This window comes from Alosa sapidissima, chromosome 6 (assembly GCF_018492685.1).
Source record: "Alosa sapidissima isolate fAloSap1 chromosome 6, fAloSap1.pri, whole genome shotgun sequence".
NCBI classification, from domain to species: domain Eukaryota; kingdom Metazoa; phylum Chordata; class Actinopteri; order Clupeiformes; family Clupeidae; genus Alosa; species Alosa sapidissima.
Window position 1 is genome coordinate 31,939,798 of NC_055962.1, and position 27,625 is coordinate 31,967,422.

Sequence of the window (27,625 nt, forward strand, 5' to 3'; positions counted from 1 at the left end):
CAGATAAGCTCTCCTCTCCCGAGCTGCTGCTGGGGCATTTGGGTTAAATGGAATCGACATGCAGTTCGTCTCATTAAGTCCTCTAATATTTCCTAATTTATGTCATCAACACATCCGTGATTCGTGGAAATGTGTTCGCAACACAGGCGCCCAAGCAAGCGCTCCTGCAGGTGTAAGCTACGGCTGTACCTTACCAACAGGCAACTAGAAACACTTTCCAAGTTGACCTAACTTTCCAACTCTGCACAGTATCCCATTAACTGCATGACAGTGGGCTATTTACAATATTTATTTTATGTAAAGTAGAGTTTGTAAACACATTATCATCAACTTAATGCACGCACAACTTTTGTTTGAGCAGGAGAGAGAATAACAATGAATGGATGCAGCAACTACAGAAATTGTAGCGAAGGCTACTTGCTGCTTTCTTTTACTGTCTATGGTTGCTGGTTAACAGCACATAATAAGCTTATTTAAGCGAATTCACAAACTCAAGACTTCAAGGCCATCATGGATATAAAACGTTTTTTGAAGACAACGAAAGGATGGAGGAAACATAGCAAAGTTTTGGAGTTATTTCAGATGGGCTACAAGGTAGGCAAATTTGTGGTGCTTGTCAAAACCTTAGCGCAGCTGGAGTAATGCTTATAGGCTGATGTTAAAGCGCACACGTTGTTTAAAGCCATACACAACGGTAAATTGGAACAAAACTAAAGGTAACTTTAGCCTTTATAGGGCTGTATAAGGTTTTCCAAATTAATAGGTCGTAATTAGGCATTGTTGTTGTAAAGATATTGCATGTAGATGTACTATATAGGCTACTACACTTTTAGTTGACCAATGCACGAACAAAGCCGGGAAACTGACAAATATTATCAAGGCTTGATAATATGAATGTTTCCATCTGTGCACAGGGTGTCTGTAGATCAGTGTGCATAGCATTAATTTCTGCAGGCCTGTGGCCATGCATGCGCCCTTAAAATAGCATCTGAATTCGCGCCACTGACTTTAGACCAGGAGGTTCCTGGTCTGTGGCGGAATTGTTTTCTGAAACTGCAAAATATCAACAGGGACTGTTTGCGCCGGAACACGCCCCCTCTTTTCGCTGAAACGCCCCCGTGGGTTGTGGAGGGAAAATTCCAATATGCGCTGACTGCAAAATAAGACAAAAGCGCTAGTATACAAAGTCAATTGCGCTGGTGTGCAAAATAGAGCCCAAAGTCTATTTTCTACAGATGCCACTGTTAACAACTCGATGGCCAACAGTGTTGGGAAGTGACAGAATACATGTAACGGGATGACATATTTTAAAATACAAAATATGAGTAACTGTACTTAAAAACAGTACTAAATAGTATATTTAGGTAGATAGTACATTTAAATACAGTTACAATGGCTGATATTCATAATATAGGGTTACACTTTACTTGACAGTATCGACATAAGAGTGACATGACACTGTCATGAACATATGACACTGTCATGACACATGAACCCTAACCCTAATCTTAACCCTAACTTGTTATGACAAAAACTGAATGTCACTTAATAACAGAAGTGTTATGTCATAAACGTTTATGACTTGTTTATGACACATTCGTGACAGTGTCATGTCACTCATGTTGATACTGTCAAGTAAAGTGTAACCGAACATGGTTACACTGATCTATTTTCAAGTGGCACCATGACAGTCAATCACCACTTGTTTCAACATAACAATCTCGAAGAGGAGCTTTATATGACTGCTGTATCAGTTTTCAGCTGGCAGTGAGTATCAAAATAAGCTAGCTGTATTTTTAGGACAAAAACATGAAGCTGATGGAACACGATAAAGAAGACGGGTTCAGTGGAAATGAGGGGTTAGAGGAAATGGCTGAGTTTGTCCTGCGCCTCGCTGAGACGTTCAACGCGGCCCTGCAAGTCGCTGCGGCGGCGGCTGCTGTCCGAGACCTCGGACAAGGCTTTGTCCACGTCCACCCCATCAGTGAGACTTAATATCTCAGTGCACAACATCTCCGCTGACTTCTTCAAAAGGAAGTACTGGATCAGCATGGGGATCTGGTCCGACTGACGCTGAATCATTATCTGTTTGGGAGATAGAGAGAGAGTAGTACCAAGTAAGGTTAGTTGAGGTGCCTATCTTCCACAGCTGTTTTCACATAGCAGATAAACATAATATTAAAATACCATATTGTTATGCAATGTAATATTTAAAAAGTTCAACTTCAAGTATTCAAGTGCATCTTGTACCTCATAGTATGAATGTAACATTTTAGGGTACATGCTCATGGCTTCAGAACTAATAGCAGATGCCTCCAGAGAGATTGTGGCCTGCTTCAGGGAAACATAATCACAGTCAAGGCAAGGTCACAAAAGGTCAAGTGAAATTTATGTATAGTACATTTCATACAACCTCAATGTGCTTCAAATTTAATATAATAATGATATTTGGTAACACTTTACTTGAAGGTATCAACCTAAGAGTGACATGACACTGTCATGACACATGAACCCTAACCTCTAACCCTAACTTGTCAGGACAAAAACCGAATGACACTTAATGACAGAAGTGTTATGTCATAAACGTTCATGACTTGTTTATAATATTCATGACACGTTCGTGAGAGTGTCATGTCACTCTTATGTACAGTAGATACCTTCAGAAGTGTAACCTAATATTTGATAAAAAATACAACTGATGCATAACATGGCAACACTAATTAAAATGTTCTATATTTATTATACGGCTCTTCACAATGCTAGTAGAACGCTCACTTGACTTGAATGGTATTTCCCAAAGTTCTAGCGGTAAATAAATTCATGTAATCACCGCTGCAAACATGTAATTACTAGCCTAGAAATCTAGACGCGCCCCTAGCGGCCGCAAATTACATTTGCTGCCAGGGCTAGTCTAGCAACAAAACAAAAAAAGTCAAAATTAACAAATTTAAAAACAAACTGACAAAATCAACTGTGCACCATTATTTGAATTGTGCAGCCCTACTATATACAAATAAACTGTGTTAGAACAGTATTGATAGTGGGATGCCAGTCAAGGACAGCTGGAATGAGTACAATTAGACTACCTTGCCACCAGAAAGTGTGTATGTGTAACCATCTATAAGAGCAAAACTACAGGATCATCAACATTTCTGGATTGCTGCTCACCAGACTAATTGGGTTAGCATCCATGTCAGTCATGCTTGGTAGATCCACCACTGGCTTGTCCTGGTCAGAGTGTCGAGGGCGCTTAGCAGACTTGCCTCTTTTGGATGGAGTTTGTGGTGTTTTGCTGAGATTTTCTTCAACACTAACATTCTGTTGCGGTGAAGGTGGCGGTACAAAATCATCTATAGTCTTGATGGTCTTGAAGAAGTTGCCATCCTGAGTATAGATCAGTTTCTCCATCTCAAACTGCTCCTGGATTCTTTTCTCCATTTTGGCCTCCTGTTTCGACTGGATTTTGTTTATTTTGTTCTGAGAATGCACACAAAATCCAGTGAAATGATTTATTTCATAGACTTGAACATATTTTAAAAAAATAACAGTAGGGAATAAAATAAATTCATGCCAATGATATAGTAAAACTATATGATAAGGATGAAGTTATTTAGTAAGAGTGACAAAATATTATTTCATTATTTCATTTTGATTCCAAACTTACTGTTGTGATACACTCCAGGAAAGGGAAGTTTCTGAAGCAGGATTTGGAGACCTCATTGAATTGCTTCTCAACTATTCCTGAAGAAAGCATGATACCTGTCATATGAGCTATGTCAACACTCCTCTGATACACTGACCAATTAAACTGGTTTGTTTGGGGCAATTCCACAGAAAATTGACTTTTTGTCACATCCACGCCAGTGAAATGCCTTGGCATTTGTATGATGTGAATGATAATTCATTTTTTGTGCATTTTTTCTCATGTACATTCTTCAGCCAAAAATAGCAAATGCTCAAATTTCATGTAATCATTCAAATCATACCATACCATCACATTTTATTGGCGTTATGGATGTTACAAAAAACATAATTTTCCATGGAATTGCCCTTTGTCACTCATACAGTAGTTGAAGACTATTCAAAAGGCATTGTGGATCATTTAGATAAAAATGCACACCTCTGATTTCTCTCAAAGTTTGTAGTGCATCATTCTGTAGTTTCGCCACTGCATCCTGTGTGACCGTCTCAAACACATCATAGTTACTGAAACCAGGCAGCTCTTTTCCCCTGTGCTCCAGGTTATATTCCTTCACCACATTCTGTACCTTTTCACAAACTGTTTTTTGTAAAGCAGACCAAAGTAGCATTCATGCATAAAAACAATAGTTCATGATATGAGAAGTACCACAATAAACAGAAGTACAATGCTAACAAATGAGTAGATGTAGATGTAGATGTGTCTTTGTTGATATTCTTTTGCTAGTAGCACTCACATGGAGTTTTACTGCGCTCAAGTTCATGTTTCCATTTCTGACAATGCTTCCGAAGAAGCGCAAAAAGGTTTTCCTTAGTGACAACTTTACCCTCTATTAATCGGTTGATCTTGTTGTTGAAGTCAATCAGCAGCTGTGAAGAGACATTAACTTCTGTTGTTTGAGGCAAATCAATGCCATTTGGGAGGATAGTTTTAAAAATCATGCATTAACAGTCATAATCTTGCTATGGAGAGGTTATCTCATATACTATCACAAGTTATGTGCCTACTGTTAGGTGTTAAACTCACACGAGTAAGGAAGAGTCTCCTTTTTTGGGCATCAATGGGAGGACCCACTGGATACTGACTCAACAGTTCCCTTAAGTTGCACAGCTCCTTTTTAATTTGCTCCGACAGTGTTGGCAGAAAGTTCTACAAAACACACATACACAACACACACACAGACACAACCCCCCCATACACACACAAAAGAACAGAATCTAATTCAATTAAAACTTGCCTAGCTAGAACTAGCCTAGATATCTAGACGCACCCTAGCGGCAGCAAATGTAATTTGCTGCCAGGGTAGTATAGCAACTCTCCGTTGGCTTGTGAGCTGGAAAAATTCAACTTCGATCAGGCCAATCACATCGTGTATAGAGTCGGTAGGCGGGCTTAACATAATGATGGCAGAGTTGCGACGGTTCGGCGTGAATTCCCTGCTACTTGAAAACAAAGAAGATGGATGTTGCTGTTGGCGAACAGCGTGACACAAGTTAAGCTTTTTTTTTAAGTTGGCAAAAGTTTGAACTTTTAGCCAACTAGCTCCGCTGGTGGGAAAATGCATGGGACTCATGAGTTGTAGCGCTATCCTATTGCGTGCAGAGGGAATTTGAAAGTCAACAGTATATCCCACCCCTCGGACTGAGTACTGTGAATGGTGAGTCCCCAGACCCTACATCTTGATGTGGGTCTGGCTCGTGAGGCTAATGAAAAATAATTAAATTCAGTAAAAACTGGAGATAAGTAATGTAGCTATACAGTAATCTATAGCTATAGCTTTTTGTTGAATAAAAGCATTTCACATCACAACCCATCTCCTCTTTACCATCTCATAACCACTAGATGGCATTAGAAGTGTTGTTAAAGGAGAAATCAGGCTGATTTTACATGGATCTTGATTGCTAGATGTCGCCGAGTACTGTCGATAGGAAAAACAATGACTAAAATTGGTGCTACTGAACTGGAGTAGATGCAGCTATTGGCCAATACTCCCAGTCAGCTACAATGCTAGGTCTGGGGGCATCATCTTAACGTGCATTTTTTGCCTCTTAACAGACTCAAAATGTCATTAAAAGTTCTGTGCAACATGAACAGGGCCCTTGTGTGACAAACGATGCGTTTTCAACTCATTAATTGTGAAGAAACAGTTTGAAGTCAAAGTTTTTACTGTTACATACCTCAGTTTCCATCAGTCGCTTCCAGGAAAGCCCAAGAAAGTCTGTTGTCGAGCTATGCCGGCTTCGCAATGAAAACTTAATTGAGCAATTAATGGTTATGACCATATAATGACTATGTAACTACATAGAAACGGTCCAAATTACGCCTAAGCCTGCACGTTACTGAAAGCTAGCTCTATTTTCCCGCTGAAGTATCGTGGGAATTCAGTTGTTGCAGGAAAAGGCAAACAGAGTAGTGTGCAGATGTGACAGTACAAACTTTGAATTTAGACAGTTTCTTCACAGCTAATGAGTAGAAAATGCATTGTTTTGTCACGTAAGGACTCTGTTCATATAGTACAGACCTTTTAATGATATTTTGAGTCTGTTAAGAGGCACAAAGGGAATGTTTAGATGATGCCCCAGACCTAGCATTGTGAGTAGGTTGTGCTGACTGGGAGTACTGGCCATTAGCTGCAGCTACTCCAGTTCGGTAGCACCGATTTTGGTCGTTTTCCCTAACGACAGTACTTGGCAACGTCTAGCGATCAAGATCCATTTTAAAAATCGGCCGGATCTCTCCTTTAAGGTGCAGTGGTTCTAAACTAAAGCTCTCATGTTAGCACTGAACTGAAATATAGACTGATAGTGTCCGGTTGACAAGCCCACTCTATTCTCGACATTGCGACCATGTAATTTCCTATTGACATGAAGCGCAGGCTATGGGCTGCACTCAGTTAAAACAAAACCGTGTGGCTGCATTTGTTTTGTAAAAAGTCATAGAACTATTCTGATGACCTACATAAAACAGCATAAAAGAGTGTTACAGTCTGAAGTTGAAAACGGCTCAACCATTCAGATAGACAGACTTACTTTGATGCAGCCCACCAGGTCTTGGGTCAGTTTGATGGTAAGGCACTGGGTTGTGGCTTTTCCTTCATCAAGAAGACGCCTATGAGGCAGTCATGCAAAAATAATTTTACAAAAAATGCAACAGAAATACTTTTACTGGCAAACAGACCTGATGGACTGTATACCCATCATTATATTATTTATTCTACATAGATAGATAGATAGATAGATACTTTATTGATCCCCAAGGGGAAATTCAAGATTAGCATCAGCTTGCATCTTCGATCGACAAGTACAATCTGATTCAATCCCATTGGTCCAACATGATGCAGTCCATGGGAAGGACATGGTGTGAATATTTGAAGTGTAGGCCCGAGGTCACCATTTACCTGAAGTACTTGTGTTGGCTGAAGAAATCTCTCTCCATCCTGGTGGCCTCGGCTAGAGGAATCCCATCCTGAATTTGTTGCTGACCACGGCATTTCACAACTATGTAGCCTTTGCTCAGCGGAATGACCCGATTATCAACAATATCCAAAATGTTCTTTTCTGTGCCACAATCTACAAGGTCTGGCTTAGTCAAAATAGCTGTAAACACACATCAATGAAAACATTCACATTATAGGATGCATTCATTTGAACGGAATATTAATAACCAATGTAGAAATGTATTACCCAAAGTTCTTTTCCCATCTGGATCAACTTCCTGAGCCATTCTTAGAGCTTCAGTTGTTGCTATGTCAACATTGCATGGGACCACCACCAAGTTGATGGTTTCTTCATTTGCAATGAACCTGTGAATGAGCCTTTTAATCTTAAACAAACAAAATTAAGAGGGGTTAATATTATTTCATTTATGGTTCAATTCATAGAGACAAATACAATATCAGGCCAAACATGCAAGGATATAGATCAGGGCCTTCTGTGTGATTTATCAGTATTATTGAAAAAGGGCAAATTCTATCTATTCTATACTCTTATTATATGATAAGAAATTACCACTACCTAAATAAGTAAGGTTTTCTGCATGATCAGTCATATTTTACAAACACTGTCGTAAACTGTCTGTAGGAAGCCCAGGCTCCGAAAACTGGAAAGAAACAAAGTGGGGGGCAGCCTGCCCCCAAACAAAAACAAAACATACAATGTGCATACAATTTCTCTGGGAATACTGAAGGTAGGGGTGAGCTACATTTCTGATATGTTTCATTTGGTTAAAATATAATGTATGTTTTTTTTTCACAAACGTCTGCTAATGAATGTAAATATAAACAAACACAAACAAGTGTGACGTCCTGCAAAATCCCTGACTATGCCTTTAAGATAAGTGCTGCAAAATGCTGTATCGTAACACACTAAACTTTCCAGCAAAAACAACATACATGATATTCATATACATATTTGACTTCTATATCCTAGTCTTCTGTAACCACACGATACCAACATCTACATTCACAGATTTAACGACAAAAATCAGATTTCAGAAAATATTTAACATTTTATAAAGACATGACATTAAAATATATGTAAATGAATTGTTACTCCTCACCTGGTCTCCAATGTCATGAGGTTGTCCTTTAACAGGCACTCGGGCAATACCGGGTAAATCAATCAAAGTGAGGTCACACACCTCAGGAGACATGATCTCCAGACTGATCAGCTCGTCACAAATCCCAACACCATTTCCAGCCAGCTCATTCTGGGCTGATGGACACATCAAGCAAAACATCTTGTCTACAAGTGTCCCCAGCCATGTTAAGAGGGCCCCAATGTTACTCTTCAACTTTTCACCTTACCTTTGACGACATAATCCCCAACCTTAGCGGGGTCTTTGATGTCTTTAGTCTCATTTTTGTAGGAGATGGTGCCCTTCCACTCTGACAATCCCATGACCTTCCTCAACCTCAGCATCAGTGGGCACCGAGTCACAATACCTGAGGGGAATAGAGCCTCCTCTGATAGAACCATTTCTGATAAAAGTGCAGCAAAAAATTCCTGTCCACTATGTAATAAACAAGTGACAGTTCGTAAACTAGAATTGCATTTCCGAGGAACTGCAAGAGTGGGTTTGATCAGGTGCAGTTTGCCAAAAGGATTGCAACAGTACCTCATTTTTTTTTTTATCGGGCACATGGATCAAAAGTTATCTGCATTAACGCAACATCCAATAAGCCAAAACGCATAAATAATGCAGTTGCTATGCTGGTTGCTAGGGTAATCATGCTGGTTGCTATGGTGTTAGGGTCACATTATAGTGGTGGTTACTAGGTTGTTGTTAGGTTCATTAGGATGGTTGCTAGGGTGTTGCTAGGGTAATTAGGATGGTTGCTAGGGCATTGCTAGGATAAAAATGGTGGTTGCTAAGCAAAATAATGTGGTTGCTATGGTGGTTACTAGGGTAATCATTTTGGTTGTTATGGTGGTTGCCAGGTTGACATTATAGAGGTGGTTGCTAGGTTGTTGCTAGGGTAATTAAGATGGTTGCTAGGGCGTTGCTAGGGTACATATGGTGGTTGCTATGCAAAATAACACAGTTGCTAGGGTAATCATGTTGGTTGCTATGGTGGTTGCTAGGTTGACATTATAGAGGTGGTTGCTAGGTTGTTGCTAAGGAAATTAAGATGGTTGCTAGGGTGTTGCTAGGGTATTGGTGGTTGCTATGCTAAATGACATGGATGCTAGGGTTAAAGCCAATCAATGTGTATGCAAGTTAAAGGGACACCAGGCAACGTTTTCGTGTTAATTAATCATCTTCGTAAGTCGGTATATGGTTAAATGACTCATTACGGGGCGAATGAAGGCTCTCTCGCCCGCCCCTACTGCCTGTAGGAAGAATATCCCACTTGCAAGTTCGGTGTATCCTACCCGCCGACCGAAGCAGGATCAGTTTACAGCACAGAGGCAGGCTAACGAAACGCTAGAGATTGTTGCAAACGTGTGTATAATGGCAGAGCCGGCGAAAGCAGCGAAAACCCTTGACGGAAGATGCAAAGAAAAGGAAAAGAGCTTCAGACTGAGCGAGGGGGAGTTTCGTAGAGAAAAAGCATCAGGCTTGCCTGGTGTGCCTTTAATGTATGCATGTCACTCTGTGCTGTCACATCATTTTTTAAAGCCAATCTAAGCCAATCCATGTGTATATAGGTCATGTACATGGTCTACAGCAGATCTACAAAGATTTATTTGACATGGATTGGCTTTAAAACAACTGGTGCTGGCTAGGCATTGAACTGGGCTTCATTCAAGTACAGTACCTCATTTTTGAAAATCAGACATACGAGTGAGTCACAAAAGCGAGTCACAAAAGTGACATGCATACACCTTCACAGACACAGGCGGTGTTTAGACAATAACGAAATCGATGCAAACGATGATATTTTTCTGCGTTTGACCCTGTCATTTAGATGCAAACGGAGAAGATGAGGTGATTCGTTGCTGCTATTTTCGGGATTATGATAACGCTAACGTGTGCTTAAGCTTCTCGTTACACTGCCACCTACAGGTTTGGCATGCTCCTGAGGCATATACACGGGTCAATGTAAATGAAAACTTTTCTGAAAACTGACAGGTGTGCACAATGTTATTTTTGAAAATGGAGACGGTGAAATGTCTGTTTATAAAAATAGCCAGCCACGTGTAAACATAGCCACAGACAGCCCAGCCCAGCTTCATAATTAGGCAGCTGCCAGAAGGCTTAGAACTCTGCCAGGTGCAAGCAATCAAGGCTTTAGCAGTTAGAGCTGTGATGTCATAATCGAAATTCAAATCCTGAGCATTCCACCAGAATAATAATAATAAACTAAACTCTAGCTTGCTCCGACTAACCCACTAATAAAAATACATGTATTCAACTTTTGTTTCTAAGTTGGATTTGGAATATTCCTTAAATGGCAACCTTTACCAAACCAAGACAAACCAGGGATAAACATTGCAAACATGAAAGCAAAATTGAGAAAGTACTGTTGTGCTGTGCTTATTCCCCTTATTCCACCATGCCCATTTAAGAAATGTATTTTCTTCCTTCTTGTGTTCAATCTTCTGTTCGGCTAGTTCCAGCTAGCTTCATTGGGATAACACGGCAGAAGAGGATGGAGAGGCTAACTTGGGAGGAAATGTACTTCGCCACCCAAGGCTATTCACCTCTACAGAGTGGGTAGATTATATGCGGCGGTAGCCTCCCGTATCGTATGGAGATTGCCCATTCTCAGCACAGTATGTCAATACATAGTTCATAATATATTTGTATAAAGTGCTTTCTTTATTTTTACCGAATACCCAATGCATTATCTTACTGTCTAAACTGCTAAAACCAAAACACTTACTGCAGGGCCATAGTACGGAAAGGTCCTAACTTCCTAATCTTATCTGTTTGGTAACCATGGTAACTATGTTTAGAAAGTCATTACAAAACAACTGCTCCTAAGTCAGTGTTCTCCTAACTTCCGATAGCAAAGGTGTATAATAGAAATGTCCTAAGTCACCAAAATTCTAAATAAACGTTCCTAACTTTAGGATGACCCATAAAATTTGATGCCAGTCATCTCGATAGAACTCTGTTAACTCAATGTATCGCAATGGATGTACTGCTCAACAGGGAGTTTGAACACAAAGTGGACAAAGATGCCCCCCCCCCCCCCCCTGTTTCGCGGAATAAGGTGAATAAGAACCTCTCTTAGTCTGGCAACACAGTCTCACCGCTGCCTCTGGGGAGAGCCACTCCAGACAGCGCCTCCAACACGGAGCTCTTCCCTGAGCTCTGGTCTCCGATCACAGCTATGGCAGGCAGGGCCAGATCCTTATCGATGCCCATTAGACGGAGGGAGTCGATAAGCTCTAAATATGGATGAACCTGCTCTCTGAAATGGCTATGGAGTACTCCCTCCATTTTTTTACTGAGATACATGTAAAGGGAAGAAACACAACACTATTCAAACATATGGGTTAATTACAATGTGTGCACTGATGTGTTGAATGGAACAGTTATGATGCATACTCCTCCTCTGGTGTCTCTTCAGCAGTCGCTAAGGGAGTTTGCTTACATATTTCCTCGTCAAGCACTACACTCCAGTTGTCCATTGTTCTTGATAAAGAATAGTCTGTATTAAAAAGAGAAACAGACACACATGTTGATTTATTAATATCCAAATTTAATCTATAGCTCACCTAACCTACAGGTCATTCCACGTCAATTCAACCAGGGCCCACGCACTTAGGTCTCAAAACAAATTCGGAAAAAACTAGATGTACCGCATAGCGGTACAAAATATGACCGCCGCTCAGTCCTGTACATCCATTCCGCGAAAATAAATCACACTTCAATTTGTCTCCATATTTTACTCCATCCCCCACTCTTGAAACTTTTGTGTATGCTTGTTTGGCATGCCTGAGTGTGTGTGTGCAGCTGCACAGAAAGTAGCCTACTGGTGCTGAAAAGGTGAATAGATTGTAGAATAGCCAAAGAAGATGTAGCATTGTTATAAAACCTTTAAAATCTCTAAACAATCACAAGTAGGGCAGTTCATCACAGTTCATCCATTGCAACTGGATTGATGAAAGGTCACTTACACCTGTAGGCTACATTGTATTTGGGAAAAGCAAAAGGTATCAGCATAATGTTATTTATTTATTTATTTTTATGTATTTATAAACAATGTCAGTTCCATGCCGTTTTCAACAGCTATCAAAAACAAAGGTCATTTTTGGATGGATGGATTTTTTGTGAATGTTTCTTCTTCTACATAAGATTTTAGTCATCTTTAGTTCATGTAATACTTTATTGTCAATGCACAAATTAAGTAACAGTAGTCTGAAACGTTATTGTTAATGCACAAATTAAGTAACAATAGTCTGAAACGAAATGCTGTTTTACATCTAACCAGTGGTGCAAATAACTGACATGTCCAAATGGGCCTTGATGAAATGCATCGCTAGACTGTTCATACACATTTTAACGGGCCAAAGTTGAAGAGCTTCTGTCCGTTATTGTTCGTGCAAATATAGGCTGATTCATGTTCCCTTGCATTTTGTAACTGAGGTCCATGGCTAGTCTGGCTTTCATCAGACCAAGCTCAATCTTTTAAGAAATCAAAAAATAAATAGCGGGCAGATCAGGCTGGGTTCACCCAGCCTAGTCCATAGGCACCCGATATTGTTTAATTTTCAGATTGAGATATACACGCTCTGGCTATTCTAAATGCAAAAATGCATTAGGGAGTTATGACAAAACTGTAACTAACAAACTACATCCTAATAGAAAGCTGTTAGCTTCCCTAAGCTACAGGTAGGATTATAAGGTAGGCCTATTTACAACATAAATTGTCAATAGGCTATGCTGGCGACACAAATAAAATCTCCTTTGGAAACCAATGGCTTACGACTTACAGTATCAAGCGGACTTGGGTGCAAATCACAAATGAGTGATTATTATTAGTATAGCGCCACCTAGTTAAACACAAAAAAAGTAAAAATGAGGTGGTGTAATTGAAGGTATCTGTGACCTAACATAGTCAAAACTGCACGAAATTGGAAGTGTAGGATCATTATGACACCCTCTGTATGCACGCCAAGTTTTGTGGAATTCCGTTCATGGGGGGCCACACAATAAATTAATTTATGTTACTATACACCAACTGGCCTGTAGGTGGCCGGAGACAGTTTTCTGTGAATATCTCGAGAACCGTAGGGCCTAGGAGGTCCACCTTTTTTTTGTATGTTGGTCTTAAGGGGGCATGTCAACCCATCCCATTACCACTTATTTCATGTATAGCGCCACCTAGTTAAAAATTAAAAAGCAAAAAATTAGGTGTTTTCATCTCAATATCTCTGGCTTACAAGGTCAAAACTGCACAAAATTAAAAGTGTAGGATCATTATGACACCCTCTGAATGCATGCCAAGTTTTGTGTACTTTCGTTCATGGGGGGCCTTACAATAAAATAATTTATGTGTACATTTAGTGACATACACCAACAAGGATTCCCGGGACACTGAAAGACCGGGATACACAAAACTTGGTGGGCATGTACCCCCACATGGATAGCATGGAACCGTCATTTTTCGTTTTCATCTGCAGCCCCCCCGCTGGACTGGACCCCCCGAAAGGAGGGTAGGGCAGACACAGTTCTCTGTGAATCTTTTATGGTATGTTGGTCTCAAGGGCCCACATCAACCTGGCTCATAATCACTCATTTGTGATTTGCCCCCCCCCGGTAAAAAATGAAATTCAGTAGGATCAAAAGAAAGCCAAAATAAATATTCATCATCATCATCATGGCTGCATTTTCAGTATTGGCGAGAAGTAGTCGTTTGTCCACTAGATGGCGCATCGTTGCAGTGAGACGTAATTTTGTTGGAAGTTAAAAGTGGGTTGGAAAAAACAATGGACGCTTCATACAAGGACTGTAATTTACCGCAGCGAACATCTAATAAGGATAGGACGATGTTCACATGAAGTGTAATTCCCATTTCTTCTTGAAGCCGAAATAAATCTGAGGATGTTTATCGGACATGCTTGGTTTTTACTGCAGGTACGTTAATCTTGTAATATCAATAAGGACCTAGGTAATGTTACCGTTAGCGTTGGTTGAGTGATGGAGGCATTTGATTTATTGCATTTGTAGAAAACTATAAATGCGGTTATACCAAGCAAATGTATAGCAGCACTGTTTGTATCTTTCGACTGTCATTTATTGCACGTGCTACAAAATCATTCTGTGCAATGGAAGATTTACCAACGTTACACTACACCGGTCTGATACAGTTTTGCCTATACATGCGTGAGACTGAGACGCCTGTTTATTTTGTTTTAAGTGCGTGCAGGGTGTGAGAGGGGAATCGATGTGCTTTGATTACAGCTTGGTAGTTGTAGTCTGTGAAATTAAAAAGCACGTGTGTGTGAAGTATCCAAACAATGACACCTTCATTTCATTATGGCTGCTTTAGCAAAACACCTTAAGCTACTGTGTAGTGGGTCCCATTTAGAAGTGGCTACTTCATTCGCGCTTTCCTTGACTCATGGAGCTGCGTGAATGTTATTACAACTTTTCGCCACGATATCACAGTTTAAGTCCGCTTGATACTGTAAGGCGTAAGCCATTGGTTTCCAAAGGAGATTTTATTTGTGTCGCCAGCATAGCCTATTGACAATTTATGTTGTCAATAGGCCTACCTTATAATCCTACCTGTAGCTTAGGGAAGCTAACAGCTTTATATTAGGATCTAGTTTGTTAGTTACCGTTTTGTCATAACTCCCTGATGCATTTTTGCCATTTTTATGGACTAGGCTGGGTGAACCCAGCCTGATCTGCCCGCTATTTATTTTTTGATTTCTTAAAAGATTGAGCTTGGTCTGATGAAAGCCAGACTAGCCATGGACCTCAGTTAAACAATGCAAGGGAACATGAATCAGCCTATATTTGCACTAACAATAACGGACAAAAGCTCTTCAACTTTGGCCCGTTAAAATGTGTATGAACAGTCTAGCGACGCATTTCATCAAGGCCCATTTGGACATGTCAGTTATTTGCACCACTGGTTAGATGTAAAACAGCATTTCGTTTCAGACTAGGCTACTGTTACTTAATTTGTGCATTAACAATAACGTTTCAGACTACTGTTACTTAATTTGTGCATTGACAATAAAGTATTACATGAACTAAAGATGACTAAAATCTTATGTAGAAGAAGAAACATTCACAAAAAATCCATCCATCCAAAAATGACCTTTGTTTTTGATAGCTGTTGAAAACGGCATGGAACTGACAGAGATGTTTTTGTTTAAAAATACATAAAAAATAAATAAATAAATAAATAAATAACATTATGCTGATACCTTTTGCTTTTCCCAAATACAATGTAGCCTACAGGTGTAAGTGACCTTTCATCAATCCAGTTGCAATGGATGAACTGTGATGAACTGCCCTACTTGTGATTGTTTAGAGATTTTAAAGGTTTTATAACAATTCTACATCTTCTTTGGCTATTCTACAATCTATTCACCTTTTCAGCACCAGTAGGGTACTTTCTGTGCAGCCGCACACACACACTCAGGCATGCCAAACAAGCATACACAAAAGTTTCAAGAGTGGGGGATGGAGTAAAATATGGAGACAAATTGAAGTGTGATTTATTTTCGCGGAACGGATGTACAGGACTGAGCGGCGGTCATATTGTGTACCGCTATGCGGTACATCTAGTTAAGTTTATGAACGCTGGGCTTTCCACTTTACTCAAAGGCTGCAGGTCTCCGACAATAAACTGCACCACCAGCATCACAAGCATGGCAGACGGTCCGGACGGCACTCAGGCCCAGCCCAACCTATACGACTGGAAAATCGCTACGCCATTCTGACCGAGGATGAGGAGCCCCTCCTGCCCCGAGACAACCATCCTGGTCCCTCCTTAAAGTCGGCGCCCCCCCGACCCCCTCCTCCCCGGACCTCATCAACCTCCACCCTGGTCATCGGCAGTTCCATGGTTAGAGACCTCTGCATTCCCCCATCACGTAGCGGTCCCTCCAAGGTCTACTGCTTCCCTGGTGCCAAGGTCCTTGACATCCAGCAGAAACTCCCAAGCATCCTGGCCTGCCACACCAAGGTCAACAACATCATCGTACACGTGGGCACAAATGACATCAGAGATAAGCAGTCAGTAGCACTGCAGAAAAACTACAAAACTCTCATCACCGTCATGAGATGGGCACAGAAAAAAACGCTTTGTCATCTCTGGGCCTCTCCCTACCTACAGAAAAGGTGGTGAGAGATGGTCCAGACTGTTCGATCTCCACACCTGGCTCAAACGCTACTGCGCTTCCCTAAGCATCCCCTACGTCAACAACTGGGGCTTGTTCTGGGAGAGGCCCAGTATACTGAAGCGTGATGGTCTCCACCGAAACCAACATGGAGCCAGGCTACTCTCTGACAACATAGCGTCCACACTGAGGCATTGACATTCTGTAGAAAATATTACAGATTCACGCTCCCCAGGTATTGATTTGAATGGCATTATACATGTGGATGGGTCTGAGAATGTTTTCTGCAGGGTAACATACAATACTACTACCATAGATCAAGCTGCTTCATGCAATAGCATTACTTATGCTTATAGTTCTATTTCAACGTTGATTTCTACCCAACGTATAGTAAAAAGAAAAGACAAATTTAAAACTAGAAACCTGACAAATATTCTTTCCATACCTCAGCATATTCCTCAAAAGCCAGAGGCATTTTCAGCTAACATGGGCTTACTAAATATAGGTGCACTTACTACCAAAACCTTGGCAATCAATGATTTTATTAGTGAAAGAAAAATTGGATTTTCTGTTTCTTGTTGAAACCTGGCTGACTTCAGTTCTTGCTGAAACCTGTCCCCCAAATTATAATTTCTTCCACTCAATTAGACAAGGCAAACGAGGCGGTGGAATTGCCTCCATTCTCTCAAACAAATATAGCTGCACTAGAGTCAACTTTGGCGAATTCGCTTCCTTTGAGTATATTGCCCTCACTCTGAAGGCTGACCCAGCTGTACTTCTATTAACCTTATACCGCCCTCCTAAACTATGGACTGGCTTTCTCGACCAGTTTTCTGAACTTATGTCGCTCATCATCACTAGCTATGATCGGATAATTGTAAATGGCGACTTTAATATTCATGTCAATAAGACAACTGATGCTAAAGCCAGTAAGTTCCTTAATGTGTTGGACATTTTAGAGCTAAAGCAGCATGTTACAGGACCCACCCACAACCTTGGCAACACCCTCGATCTAGTAATTTCTAGAGGGATAGAAGTCACAGACTTATCAGTAAATTATATAAATATGTCTGATCGTTATTGTGTATCTTTTAATATAGTAATACATACTCCAAAAATTCGTTCCAAAATTGCACTCAAATCGCGACTCTTGGACATTAGAGCAGAACAGCAGTTCATAGCTCTTATAGACTCCATAAATTTAGATATTTTACATCATCCCATTGATCAAATGGTAGAGGCTCTCAATCATGAATTAGGCGCTCTGCTTGACAAGAGTGGCACCCTTAAAGACTAAAAAAAGGCCCTGTAACTGACACCTTGGATGAACGAAAATATCCATGATCTAAAAAGATCATGTAGAAAAGCTGAGAGAACATGGAGAAAAACTAAGTTACAAATTCACTGTGCCATTCTAAAAGAAAAAATAGCAAATTATAATAGAGCTATTCAGAATGAGAGAAGGAACCACTTTTCTAAGGTAATTGCTGAAAACAGTGGAAACTCTAGGGTGTTGTTCTCCACCATTGATAGGCTATTGCATCAAACACCTTTTGATACACTCAGTCAGGCATCCTCTCTAAGATGCGAAAAAATGTGCAGACTTCTTCAAAAACAAAGTCATTTCTATAAGGGAGGCAATTGGTAACACAAGTAATATGTTTGATAGTACACCCAAAAACAGCCCCCCAAAATTAATGTTCTTTAGCACTTCATTAGAAACAGGTATATTTCCAACTGCTTTTAAAACTGCTGTTGTGAAACCTTTACTAAAAAAGTCGAATCTTGACCATACCAATCTGAGCGACTACAGGCCTATATCAAATCTACCGTTCCTGAGCAAAGTACTTGAAAAAGTCGTTTGTAATCAGTTAAATACCTTCCTCAACGAAAACAGTATCCTTGAAAAATTCCAATCAGGTTTTAGATCAAATCACAGCACAGAAATGGCTCTAGTAAAAATAGTTAATGATCTTAGACTGGCTACTGACTCAAACAAAGTCTCAATTCTTATTCTTCTGGATTTGAGTGTGGCATTTGACACCATTGATCATAGCATCCTAATTCACCGCCTTGCGAAGTGGGTGGGTCTCTCTGATAATGCTCTAAACTGGTTTCAAACCTACATTACCAGCGGTCCTCTGCCAATCTGATTTTGCTATCTGGGGATAACCAGCTGATATCAGCAACCACAACCTTTGCACCCTTTTCAAGGTTGTGGCTCACCACCACCAAACAGGCCTACTGCAAGCTGCATAAATGTTTTGAAAGCCCACATTATACTGTCTTAACAACGGACAATAACACTATAATTAGTAGGCTATTGCTCAGCAATATGGTCTATGCTGAGTTAATCCCTGCAACGTAATTTGTAGCCTAATAGGCCTACACTGCTTTCAAATAATGGGACAAAAAATAGGCCTAGGCTAGCCTACTCTTGGTTTTAAGCTGAGCAAGTAGACTAAAGCAATAGACATGTAACACGACACAAAACGCATTTGTCATTTGGTTATGACATAAGGTTAAGTGTGTTAGGGCCTATCAAACAAGGATGCACAACGTTTTTACACGGTGTGCGTGAGAAAACGCGTTTAAAATACTTTAGGCATCATTGATATGGTGCAGTAGCCTATAATGTTTTCTTTCTATCGTGCGAGTCGTCAGCTGCTTCCAGAGGCAACAAAGTATGTATGGGGTAACTTAAGGTCATTTCGTTTTTAAATGGATTATTTGGGGGGCACTTGTAGCGTGACCGTGCCAGGAGGAGTTTCCACCGGGCTGTTTACCCATTGGCTTCAAACAGCAAGTGCAGCACAAGCAAGCAGCCTACATGTGTGCTCATTTTACTAAATCGGGGGCATGTTTTATATAGTGCACTCATTTTTGACCACACATTTTACAAATTTGTGCTCTCATTTTAATTTTTGTAAAATATTTAGTAAATGTGTGCACGATTTAGTCAATTCTGCACACAATTAACTAAATTTAGCAAACAATCTATAAAATGAGACCAATTTAGTAAAATGAGAGCACAGCACTATATAGGAAAATGAGAACAATATACTAAATTGTGCGCACACTCTAGTAAAATGAGACCACAATTTAGTAAAAATGAGTGCATAATTTACTCAGTTGAGCGCACATTTTCTTTCTGATGATGTGTAGTGTATACTGTAATGTATACAGTGAGCTACTCCAGACAGCGCCTCCAACACAGAGCTCTTCCCTGAGCTCTGGTCTCCAATCACAGCTATGGCAGGCAGGGCCATGGAAGAGTCTACCTTTGGTCCGTCTTTATATAGGGCTTACAAAGCCAACAATTGAATGCAGTGGGTCAACTGTAGAGATGCCAATAGCTGTCAAAGCATTGGTCTGGGAAAAGAATAAACATTGACAATTTAGATACCCGATACAACATGATGTGTGTAATAATGGAATGGATAAAAGAAACAACTATAAAAATCTTTTATCTTTTATTATCTTTAATATTTTATTATCTTCAGTCAGAATGTTATCCTGCAAGATCACTGCTTTACTCAGTAAAACTCTGAACTTTCATCTCTATTGTTGTTAAATTGTTGTCAAGATACAGAATTTTGAATTATGGTCTCCCGCCATCTTTTTGGAACTTTACATTCTTGTCTTGACTATGAAACTTAATGAAATTAGTTTTGAATGCCTCTTTCATATAACATCGAAAAAGAAAAATCAATATTTTCAATGTTTTTTGTAGTAATCGGCCTGTATCTCAAAATTAGAATGTGCGACTTGTGACTCATTTTGTCAGATCGGTTCACATTTAGTTATTTGCACAATGTGCATTTTAGAATGTCAATAGTGCAAAGCTGACAGTTATGGTTAAGCATACTGTACCTCAATAGACAAGGCATATGGGTAACTGACCTCAATATTTTTTTTCATGATTTTGTCTTTTTCATATTTAAACATTAAATTACAGAAAACGTGTAACATTTTATTTTCATATTAATGTAAGTAATCAATTGGGGAAGTTTCATAGTGATATCTGCTAGTTAATTTTTTAACACTATTCATCTGTCTTGCCTTATTTTAAGCACATTGACCAAGAAAGGGTTAATATACAAAATTGCCCAAGGGATATCACTGGGCCCCCTCTCAAATCTTAGAGATCTACAAGATTCTGCAAAAAAACAAAACAAAACAAAAAAAAACCCAAACAAAACCAGGTCTGACCCCATGGCTGCCGGACTATAGGCTAATACAGGTAATATTGGTTGTGCATTAGCAAATTACAAAAAAAAAATCATAGTTTGTGCTTTAATATCAGAATTGATTCAACAGCTTCTTTGAATCTGTTTCCTGTCCCCTTTTTCAGCGAATGATTTCAAAGTTTAAAGTTTACAGCAAGAGGGAATTTCCTCGCAGTGGCTCCAATAAAAACATGCAATACTGATATCAGCTTTGTTCTCTGCCAATTTGCAGCATAGCACATACTGAAAATTAGCTAGTCACGCTTGATGGAACAAAATGGCCAATTGAAACTGCTACCAGGTTTGGCAAAAGAACATATTCTTAGGTCATCTGATGAAGGTAGAACAATTTTATCCTCCTCAATTTCTTTTAATTTAATCAAATCTGTGATACTAATCCAGTTTCTTACTGGACGGAGAGAGATTTTCAGTCTATCCTAAGAAATAAAATGGATACATAAAGATTCAGTCACTCTGAATTCTCTCTCACTCTCAGACACACTCAAAATTGCGTCATCGACATAAAAGCAAAAAGGAGATTCACAAATGCAGATTCCACATACAAAGTCAAGCATATTTATTTTCAAATCTCGAAAATATATTTACAGACACGTTTATTTATATAAATTTGTTTATTTATTTGTATGTCACATTTTTATATTTGTATTTGGATATTTATAAATGTATGTATATGCATATATATCCTTTTATATATATTTAAATAATTTTAAATTAAGACAACACTCCATACCTGGATGAGGGTGTCTGCTGTGAGACCCAAAACAATACTGATGGACTAGGACTACTGATGTGTGTCCACGCATCCCAAGATTACAGGAAAAACAATAGGGCTACACAATAGTTTTTACTTGATGGCTGTTTTCCTTTTATTGGGCATCTGATCCTTTCACATTTCATACTGTGGATGAATACGCCCTGAGGTGCAACTGTGGTTGTAATGACCCAGATAGCAAGAGGCTGGCGGACCACTGTGTCGGCCCACTGGCGGGTTGCAGATTATATTTTGCCACTATTTGTCTAAAATCTTTTTCATTTGTTCAGTTATACTCCATACATCATTTTAATCAATTTTCTTAATATTCATGACAAATTTCCAACGGCGGACCACAAGTAGCGTGGCCATCCGCCCGGACAGTCCCGTTTTTAAGCTCTCTGTCCGGACAGAGAGAGTGTGTCCTTTTTAGACATTTGTCCGGATTTTTGTCATGAATGGCCATCTGCCCGCATTTCATGAGCACATAGGCTAGGCTACGCCTCATTTCAAGGCCTCTGTACTCATCTCTGTTATGTGTCATCATTTCTGACCCTCCACCACCACCGTAGCACGGGACATCACAAAACTGCACCGATTTCCTTTTCGCGAAGCAGTCAATGCGACAACTCCCCTCGTGATTGAATTAATGAACACCGTTGCTGAGCCAAGTTGCATATGGCGAAACGAAAGACGTCTTTCAACTCTGCGTGGTATTCTGAACACCACTTTGCTACCAAAAGTGGGACAGATGCATACCATGCATTTTGTAAACTGTGAAACAGATAATGTCAGCTCCAGGGGTAAGAGAGAGGCACGCTCACAGGCAGGCACAAAGAGAAAGCCAGATCTGCCGGGAAATCCTCTTTGGCATCGTTTTTGCTCCAGCAATCACCACAGCTGCAGAGCCCAGTTATTTAAGTGACTAAAAAGTTATTCGGTTAAAAAGGTGGGTTTGTTGACTAATGTGGAAAACACACACACAAACACACACAAATACTATGTTATTACAGTGCATGAAAATGCACTGTACTGTTCTTCCTAGGCAACAACTTCTTATTATTATTCCGCTTACCACTTTTTCCGTACGCTATTTCTCTTGAACAGTTTAACTTAGAAACTTCATTCAAACTTTGTAACGTAGGTATTCAAACGGACGAAGCTGCTATGTCTTTTCAACTTTGAAACTTTTATACTTTTTAAACTATTAAAGGAAAACTTTTTAAAAATCCCCATAGACTTAACATTGCCGATTGTGACATCATAATACGGCCGTTAAGCAATTAGAATCCTATGGCAGGTGTTCAGGCCACCTGGATCAACTGCCAGTCTCAGGCTTTAAGCATACATCTGGCCCTATTAAGACTACACATCCTGTTCAACTGCTTCCTCTGCCAAAAACTGTTTCAAAATAAAAGTCCTCACTACAACATTTCACTGTTAAACAATTTAACCCTTTAAACTACTGAACTTTTTAACTGTTCAGCCATTGTAACTGTTACTTGTCATCAACTATGACTCCTACCCACTGTAGTTAGTTAGCATAGTTAGCATGTTAGCATTGTTAGCATTTTTAGCAAAACTGCTAAAAATGATTAGCTAAAACCCATGTTTTGATTTTATGATTTTTTTTATGCTGATAAAAGATTTAAATCTTTTATGCGGCTTCACCTTTTGACTTATCCATACTAAAACACATCTCCTGAACTCGGCTTACTGCCCTTTCTAGTACACAAAGCTCCTTTTTCCCTAAAACATACTCTTTTATTTTATACAATTTTTAATGTTAAATGTTTCAAATCTATTATGCGGCTTGCCCTTTTGACCTACCCATGTCAAAACTCATCTGGTGAACTCGGATTACTGCTCTATATAGTACACAAAGCTTATTTTTCCCAAAAACCCATTCTTACAATAGGTCAAGATCCAAGACCCATTCAACAAAAGGTCAAGACGCATAATAGATTTATAGCATTTTTGAATAGTAAAATATTAATATAAAATCAAAGAGGGAGTTTTTGGAAAAAATAAGCTTTGTTTACTATGAAGGGCAGTTAGCTGAGTGCAGCAGATGTTTTTTGACATGAGTAGGTCGAAAGGGTAAGTCGCATAATAGATTTATAGCATTGTTAATAGTAAAAAATGAATATAAAATCAAAGAGTGAGTTTTTGGAAAAAAGAAGGTTTGTGTACTATGTAGGGCAGTTAGATGAGTGCAGCAGATGTGTTTTGAGATGGGTGGGTCAAATGGGGATGGCACATAATAGATTTATAAAAAAAAAATTACAGTAAAAAAATGTATATAAAATCAAAGAGGGAGTTTTTGGAAAAAATAAGCTTTGTGTACTGTGTAGGGCAGTTACCTGAGTGCAATAGATGTGTTTTGACATGGGTAGGTCAAAAGGTCAAGCCGCATAATAGATGTATAGCATTTTTGAATAGTAAAAAATTAATATAAAATCAAAGAGGGAGTTTTTGGAAAAAATAAGCTTTGTGTACTGTGTAGGGCAGTTACATGAGTGCAATAGATGTGTTTTGACATGGGTCGGTCAAAAGGTTAAGCCGCATAATACATTTATAGCGTTTGTTGACAGTAAAAAATGTATATAAAATCAAAGAGGGAGTTTTTGGAAAAAAGAAGCTTTGTGTACTATGTAGGGCAGTTAGATGAGTGCAGCAGATGTGTTTTGAGATGGGTGGGTCAAAAGGGGAAGGCACATAAGAAATTTATAACATTTTTTATAGTAAAAAAATTATATAAAATCAAAGAGGGAGTTTTTGGAAAAAATACGCTTTGTGTACTATGAAGGGCAGTTAGCTGAGTGTAACAGATGTGTTTTAACATGGGTAGGTCGAAAGTGGAAGTCGCATAATAGATTTATAGCATTTTTGAATAGTAAAATATTAATATAAAATCAAAGAATGAGTTTTTGAAAAACAGAAGCTTTGTGTACTATGTAGGGCAGTTAGCTGAGTGCAACAGATGTGTTTTGACATGGGTAGGTCAAAAGGTCAAACCGCATTATAGATTTAAAGCATTTAAAGCATTTTTTTACATTAAAAAATATTTATAAAATCAAAGAATGGGTTTTGGGGAAAAATAAGATTTGTGTACTATATAGAGCAGTAATCCAAGTTCACCAGATGTGTTTTGACATGGGTAGGTCAAAAAAGCAAGCCGCATAATAGATTTGAAACATTTAACATTAAAAATTGTATAAAATCAAAGAGCAGGTTTTAGGGAAAAAGAAGCTTTGTGTCCTAGAAAGGGCAGTAAGCCGAGTTCAGGAGATGTGTTTTAGTATGGGTAAGTCAAAAGGTGAAGCCGCATAATAGATTGAAATATTTTATCAGCATAAAAAAAATCATAAAATCAAAACATGGGTTTTTGGACAAAAGAAGCTTTGTGTAATATAGGCAGACCTTGTTTAAACACATTAAAGTTGGTTTGACACAAACTCGACCATCGTAGTCAGTGCTAAATAGATTTTTCGAATATGTTGTATATCCAACGTCCAATATAAAACCAACTTTACCACGGTTAATAAGTATGAGAATGTTGGAAATAGCTGACTAATGTGAAAAAAAACAACAACAACAAATGTTACTATAATACATTATGTTAAAATGCATTCTATAGCAATGGTTTATTTTCAATTGTTACTCCGATGCCACGTGTCCTCACTTTTGGACCTTTGTCGTAACCTTTGGGCACAGTGTCCTCATTTTCAGTGTCATACCACCAGCGGTCCTCTGCCAATCTGATTTTGCTATCTGGGGAAAACCAGCTGATATCAGCAACCACAACCTTTGCACCCTTTTCAAGGTTGTGGCTCACCACCACCAAACAGGCCTACTGCAAACTGCATAAATGTTTTGAAAGCCCACATTATACTGTCTTAACAACGGACAATAACACTATAATTAGTAGGCTATTGCTCAGCAATATGGTCTATGCTGAGTTAATCCCTGCAACGTAATTTGTAGCCTAATAGGCCTACACTGCTTTCAAATAATGGGACAAAAAATAGGCCTAGGCTAGCCTACTCTTGGTTTTAAGCTGAGCAAGTAGACTAAAGCAATAGACATGTAAGACGACACAAAACGCATTTGTCATTTGGTTATGACATAAGGTTAAGTGTGTTAGGGCCTATCAAACAAGGATGCACAACGTTTTTACACAGTGTGCGTGAGAAAACGCGTTTAAAATACTTTAGGCATCATTGATATGGTGCAGTAGCCTATAATGTTTTCTTTCTATCGTGCGAGTCGTCAGCTGCTTCCAGAGGCAACAAAGTATGTATGGGGTAACTTAAGGTCATTTCGTTTTTAAATGGATTATTTGGGGGGCACTTGTAGCGTGACCGTGCCAGGAGGAGTTTCCACCGGGCTGTTTACCCATTGGCTTCAAACAGCAAGTGCAGCACAAGCAAGCAGCCTACATGTGTGCTCATTTTACTAAATCGGGGGCATGTTGTATATAGTGCACTCATTTTTGACCACACAGTTTACAAATTTGTGCTCTCATTTTAATTTTTGTAAAATATTTAGTAAATGTGTGCACGATTTAGTCAATTCTGCACACAATTAACTAAATTTAGCATACAATTTATAAAATGAGACCAATTTAGTAAAATGAGAGCACAGCACTATATAGGAAAATGAGAACAATATACTAAATTGTGCACACACTCTAGTAAAATGAGACCACAATTTAGTAAAAATGAGTGCATAATTTACTCAGTTGAGCGCACATTTTCTTTCTGATGATGTGTAGTGTATACTGTAATGTATACAGTAAGTTACTCATGATAAAAGCGCCTGCTAAATGAATAAATATTCTCACCGCTGCCTCAATAGGGAGAGCTACTCCAGACAGCGCCTCCAACACGGAGCTCTTCCCTGAGCTCTGGTCTCCGATCACAGCTATGGCAGGCAGAGTCAGATCCTGATCGATTCCAATCATACGCAGTGAATCAATGAGGTCTAGATAGGGTCGAACCCGTTCACTCAAATCGCTATGGAATACTCCCTCCATCTCTTTATTGAAACTATAAAGGAGGAAAATGTCATTAAAATGTGGATGAAAAGCAGTCTTTTTTACACTGTATTACTGAGTAAGTTAAATACAGTACATACTTATTCCATGCTCTCTCTTGAGTAATGGTAGGCATATCCTCATCACTTTCCACTGGATTCCATTGGTCCATTGCTCTGTAGGTAAATGGCTATCATAGATATCAAGCGCAAATGGGATCAAATGAATTAAGCACAATAGTCTCAGAATAGAAATAGACATGACACTCATACATTGCATACCCATTTCAATTTAATCATTGTATCCAGTGCCACTGCTGGCCAATTGGATGCCCTAAGCAGAACTGTTTGTTCCAGTTTGAAGTACTAGTATAAATGGTGCACTGTCACTTTAAGGGTATTGAGTCTACATAGGCCTAGACTATGGCTGATAAACAAACTCTAGCATTGCTACATTTATAGCACAATATTAACAATAATATGCATAATATTAAGTCGGTATTTACAGCCTTCATTGCTTTGGAAATGGAAGCATGTCATGACATGATGCTATTTAAACATTTTCTGTTTGAAATTAGAAGTGAATTATGCACCTGGTAGCAAGGGCGCGGGAAGGGGGGTGCTGAGGGTGCTGCAGCACCCCCTGCTGGCAGGAGATAGATTTTTAAAATTTGTTATATAGGCTAGCCTATATTTTTAAATAATTACTAATTCGCTGTCTGTCATTATTTATATTTGTGTATGTGAAATGATGAGTCAAATAGCAAAAAAGGGTTATGGATTGGTTGGAATATAGGCTACAAAAAATTAACAGTTATAGAGATCAACGTGAACGTGAGTCAGTTAGGCTACTGTAAGAACCGTAGCGTGGTTTCAGCTATGTGATAGCCAGAGAATGTCTGTAAACGGGCTCTGGTGATAGCGATCAAGTGTGTAGGCCTACGATTGATATAGGCCTACATATTCTATGCGATTTACACGTTCAAAAAAGCATGGATAAGCTAAAAGAAACTTTAATTGTGTTGTACAGTTTTGCAAAATTAATCAATTAAAGCTAGTGAAATCATTTCACTAGTCGCAGATAGAAATTATTAGGACACATTTTTGCTGTGGAGACGACACACTTTAGGCTATT

At 39.2% G+C, this 27,625-nt stretch overlaps 1 protein-coding gene across 9 annotated transcripts; it reads right to left on the bottom strand.

The window, feature by feature from the left end:
- Positions 1-1,579: 1,579 nt before the first annotated feature.
- On the bottom strand, positions 1,580-27,159 carry LOC121711268 (interferon-induced GTP-binding protein Mx1-like). Of its 9 annotated transcripts, none has more exons than XM_042094688.1 (17): positions 26,593-27,159; positions 26,300-26,504; positions 19,595-19,824; positions 11,699-11,801; positions 11,401-11,597; positions 8,505-8,663; positions 8,258-8,412; positions 7,384-7,522; positions 7,098-7,296; positions 6,730-6,808; positions 4,727-4,849; positions 4,527-4,569; positions 4,121-4,279; positions 3,665-3,741; positions 3,169-3,477; positions 2,251-2,334; positions 1,580-2,085 (listed from the first exon to the last, which is right to left on the bottom strand). In XM_042094688.1, the coding sequence occupies exons 3-17, from the start codon at positions 19,719-19,721 to the stop codon at positions 1,861-1,863; spliced, it is 2,178 nt and encodes a 725-aa protein (XP_041950622.1). In that variant the 5' UTR covers positions 19,722-19,824; positions 26,300-26,504; positions 26,593-27,159; the 3' UTR covers positions 1,580-1,860. The 9 variants fall into 9 exon arrangements, with proteins under 9 accessions (XP_041950622.1, XP_041950618.1, XP_041950621.1 ...); XM_042094684.1 differs by having other exon boundaries at positions 4,437-4,569; XM_042094687.1 differs by having other exon boundaries at positions 4,437-4,569; positions 8,505-8,642; positions 26,593-27,158.
- Between the last annotated feature and the right edge of the window lie 466 nt (positions 27,160-27,625).

What these genes read in the sequence shown, in the direction of transcription:
- LOC121711268 (XM_042094684.1), bottom strand. Translation starts at nt 19,721, where the DNA reads ATGGCCCTGCCTGCCATAGCTGTGATTGGAGACCAGAGCTCAGGGAAG. An exon ending in AGCCAACACAAGTACTTCAG is followed by an intron (nt 6,809 to 7,097) that starts GTAAATGGTGAC and finishes ACTGCCTCATAG; the next exon opens with GCGTCTTCTTGATGAAGGAA. An exon ending in ACCTGGTGGGCTGCATCAAA is followed by an intron (nt 4,850 to 6,729) that starts GTAAGTCTGTCT and finishes TGTGTTTTGTAG; the next exon opens with AACTTTCTGCCAACACTGTC.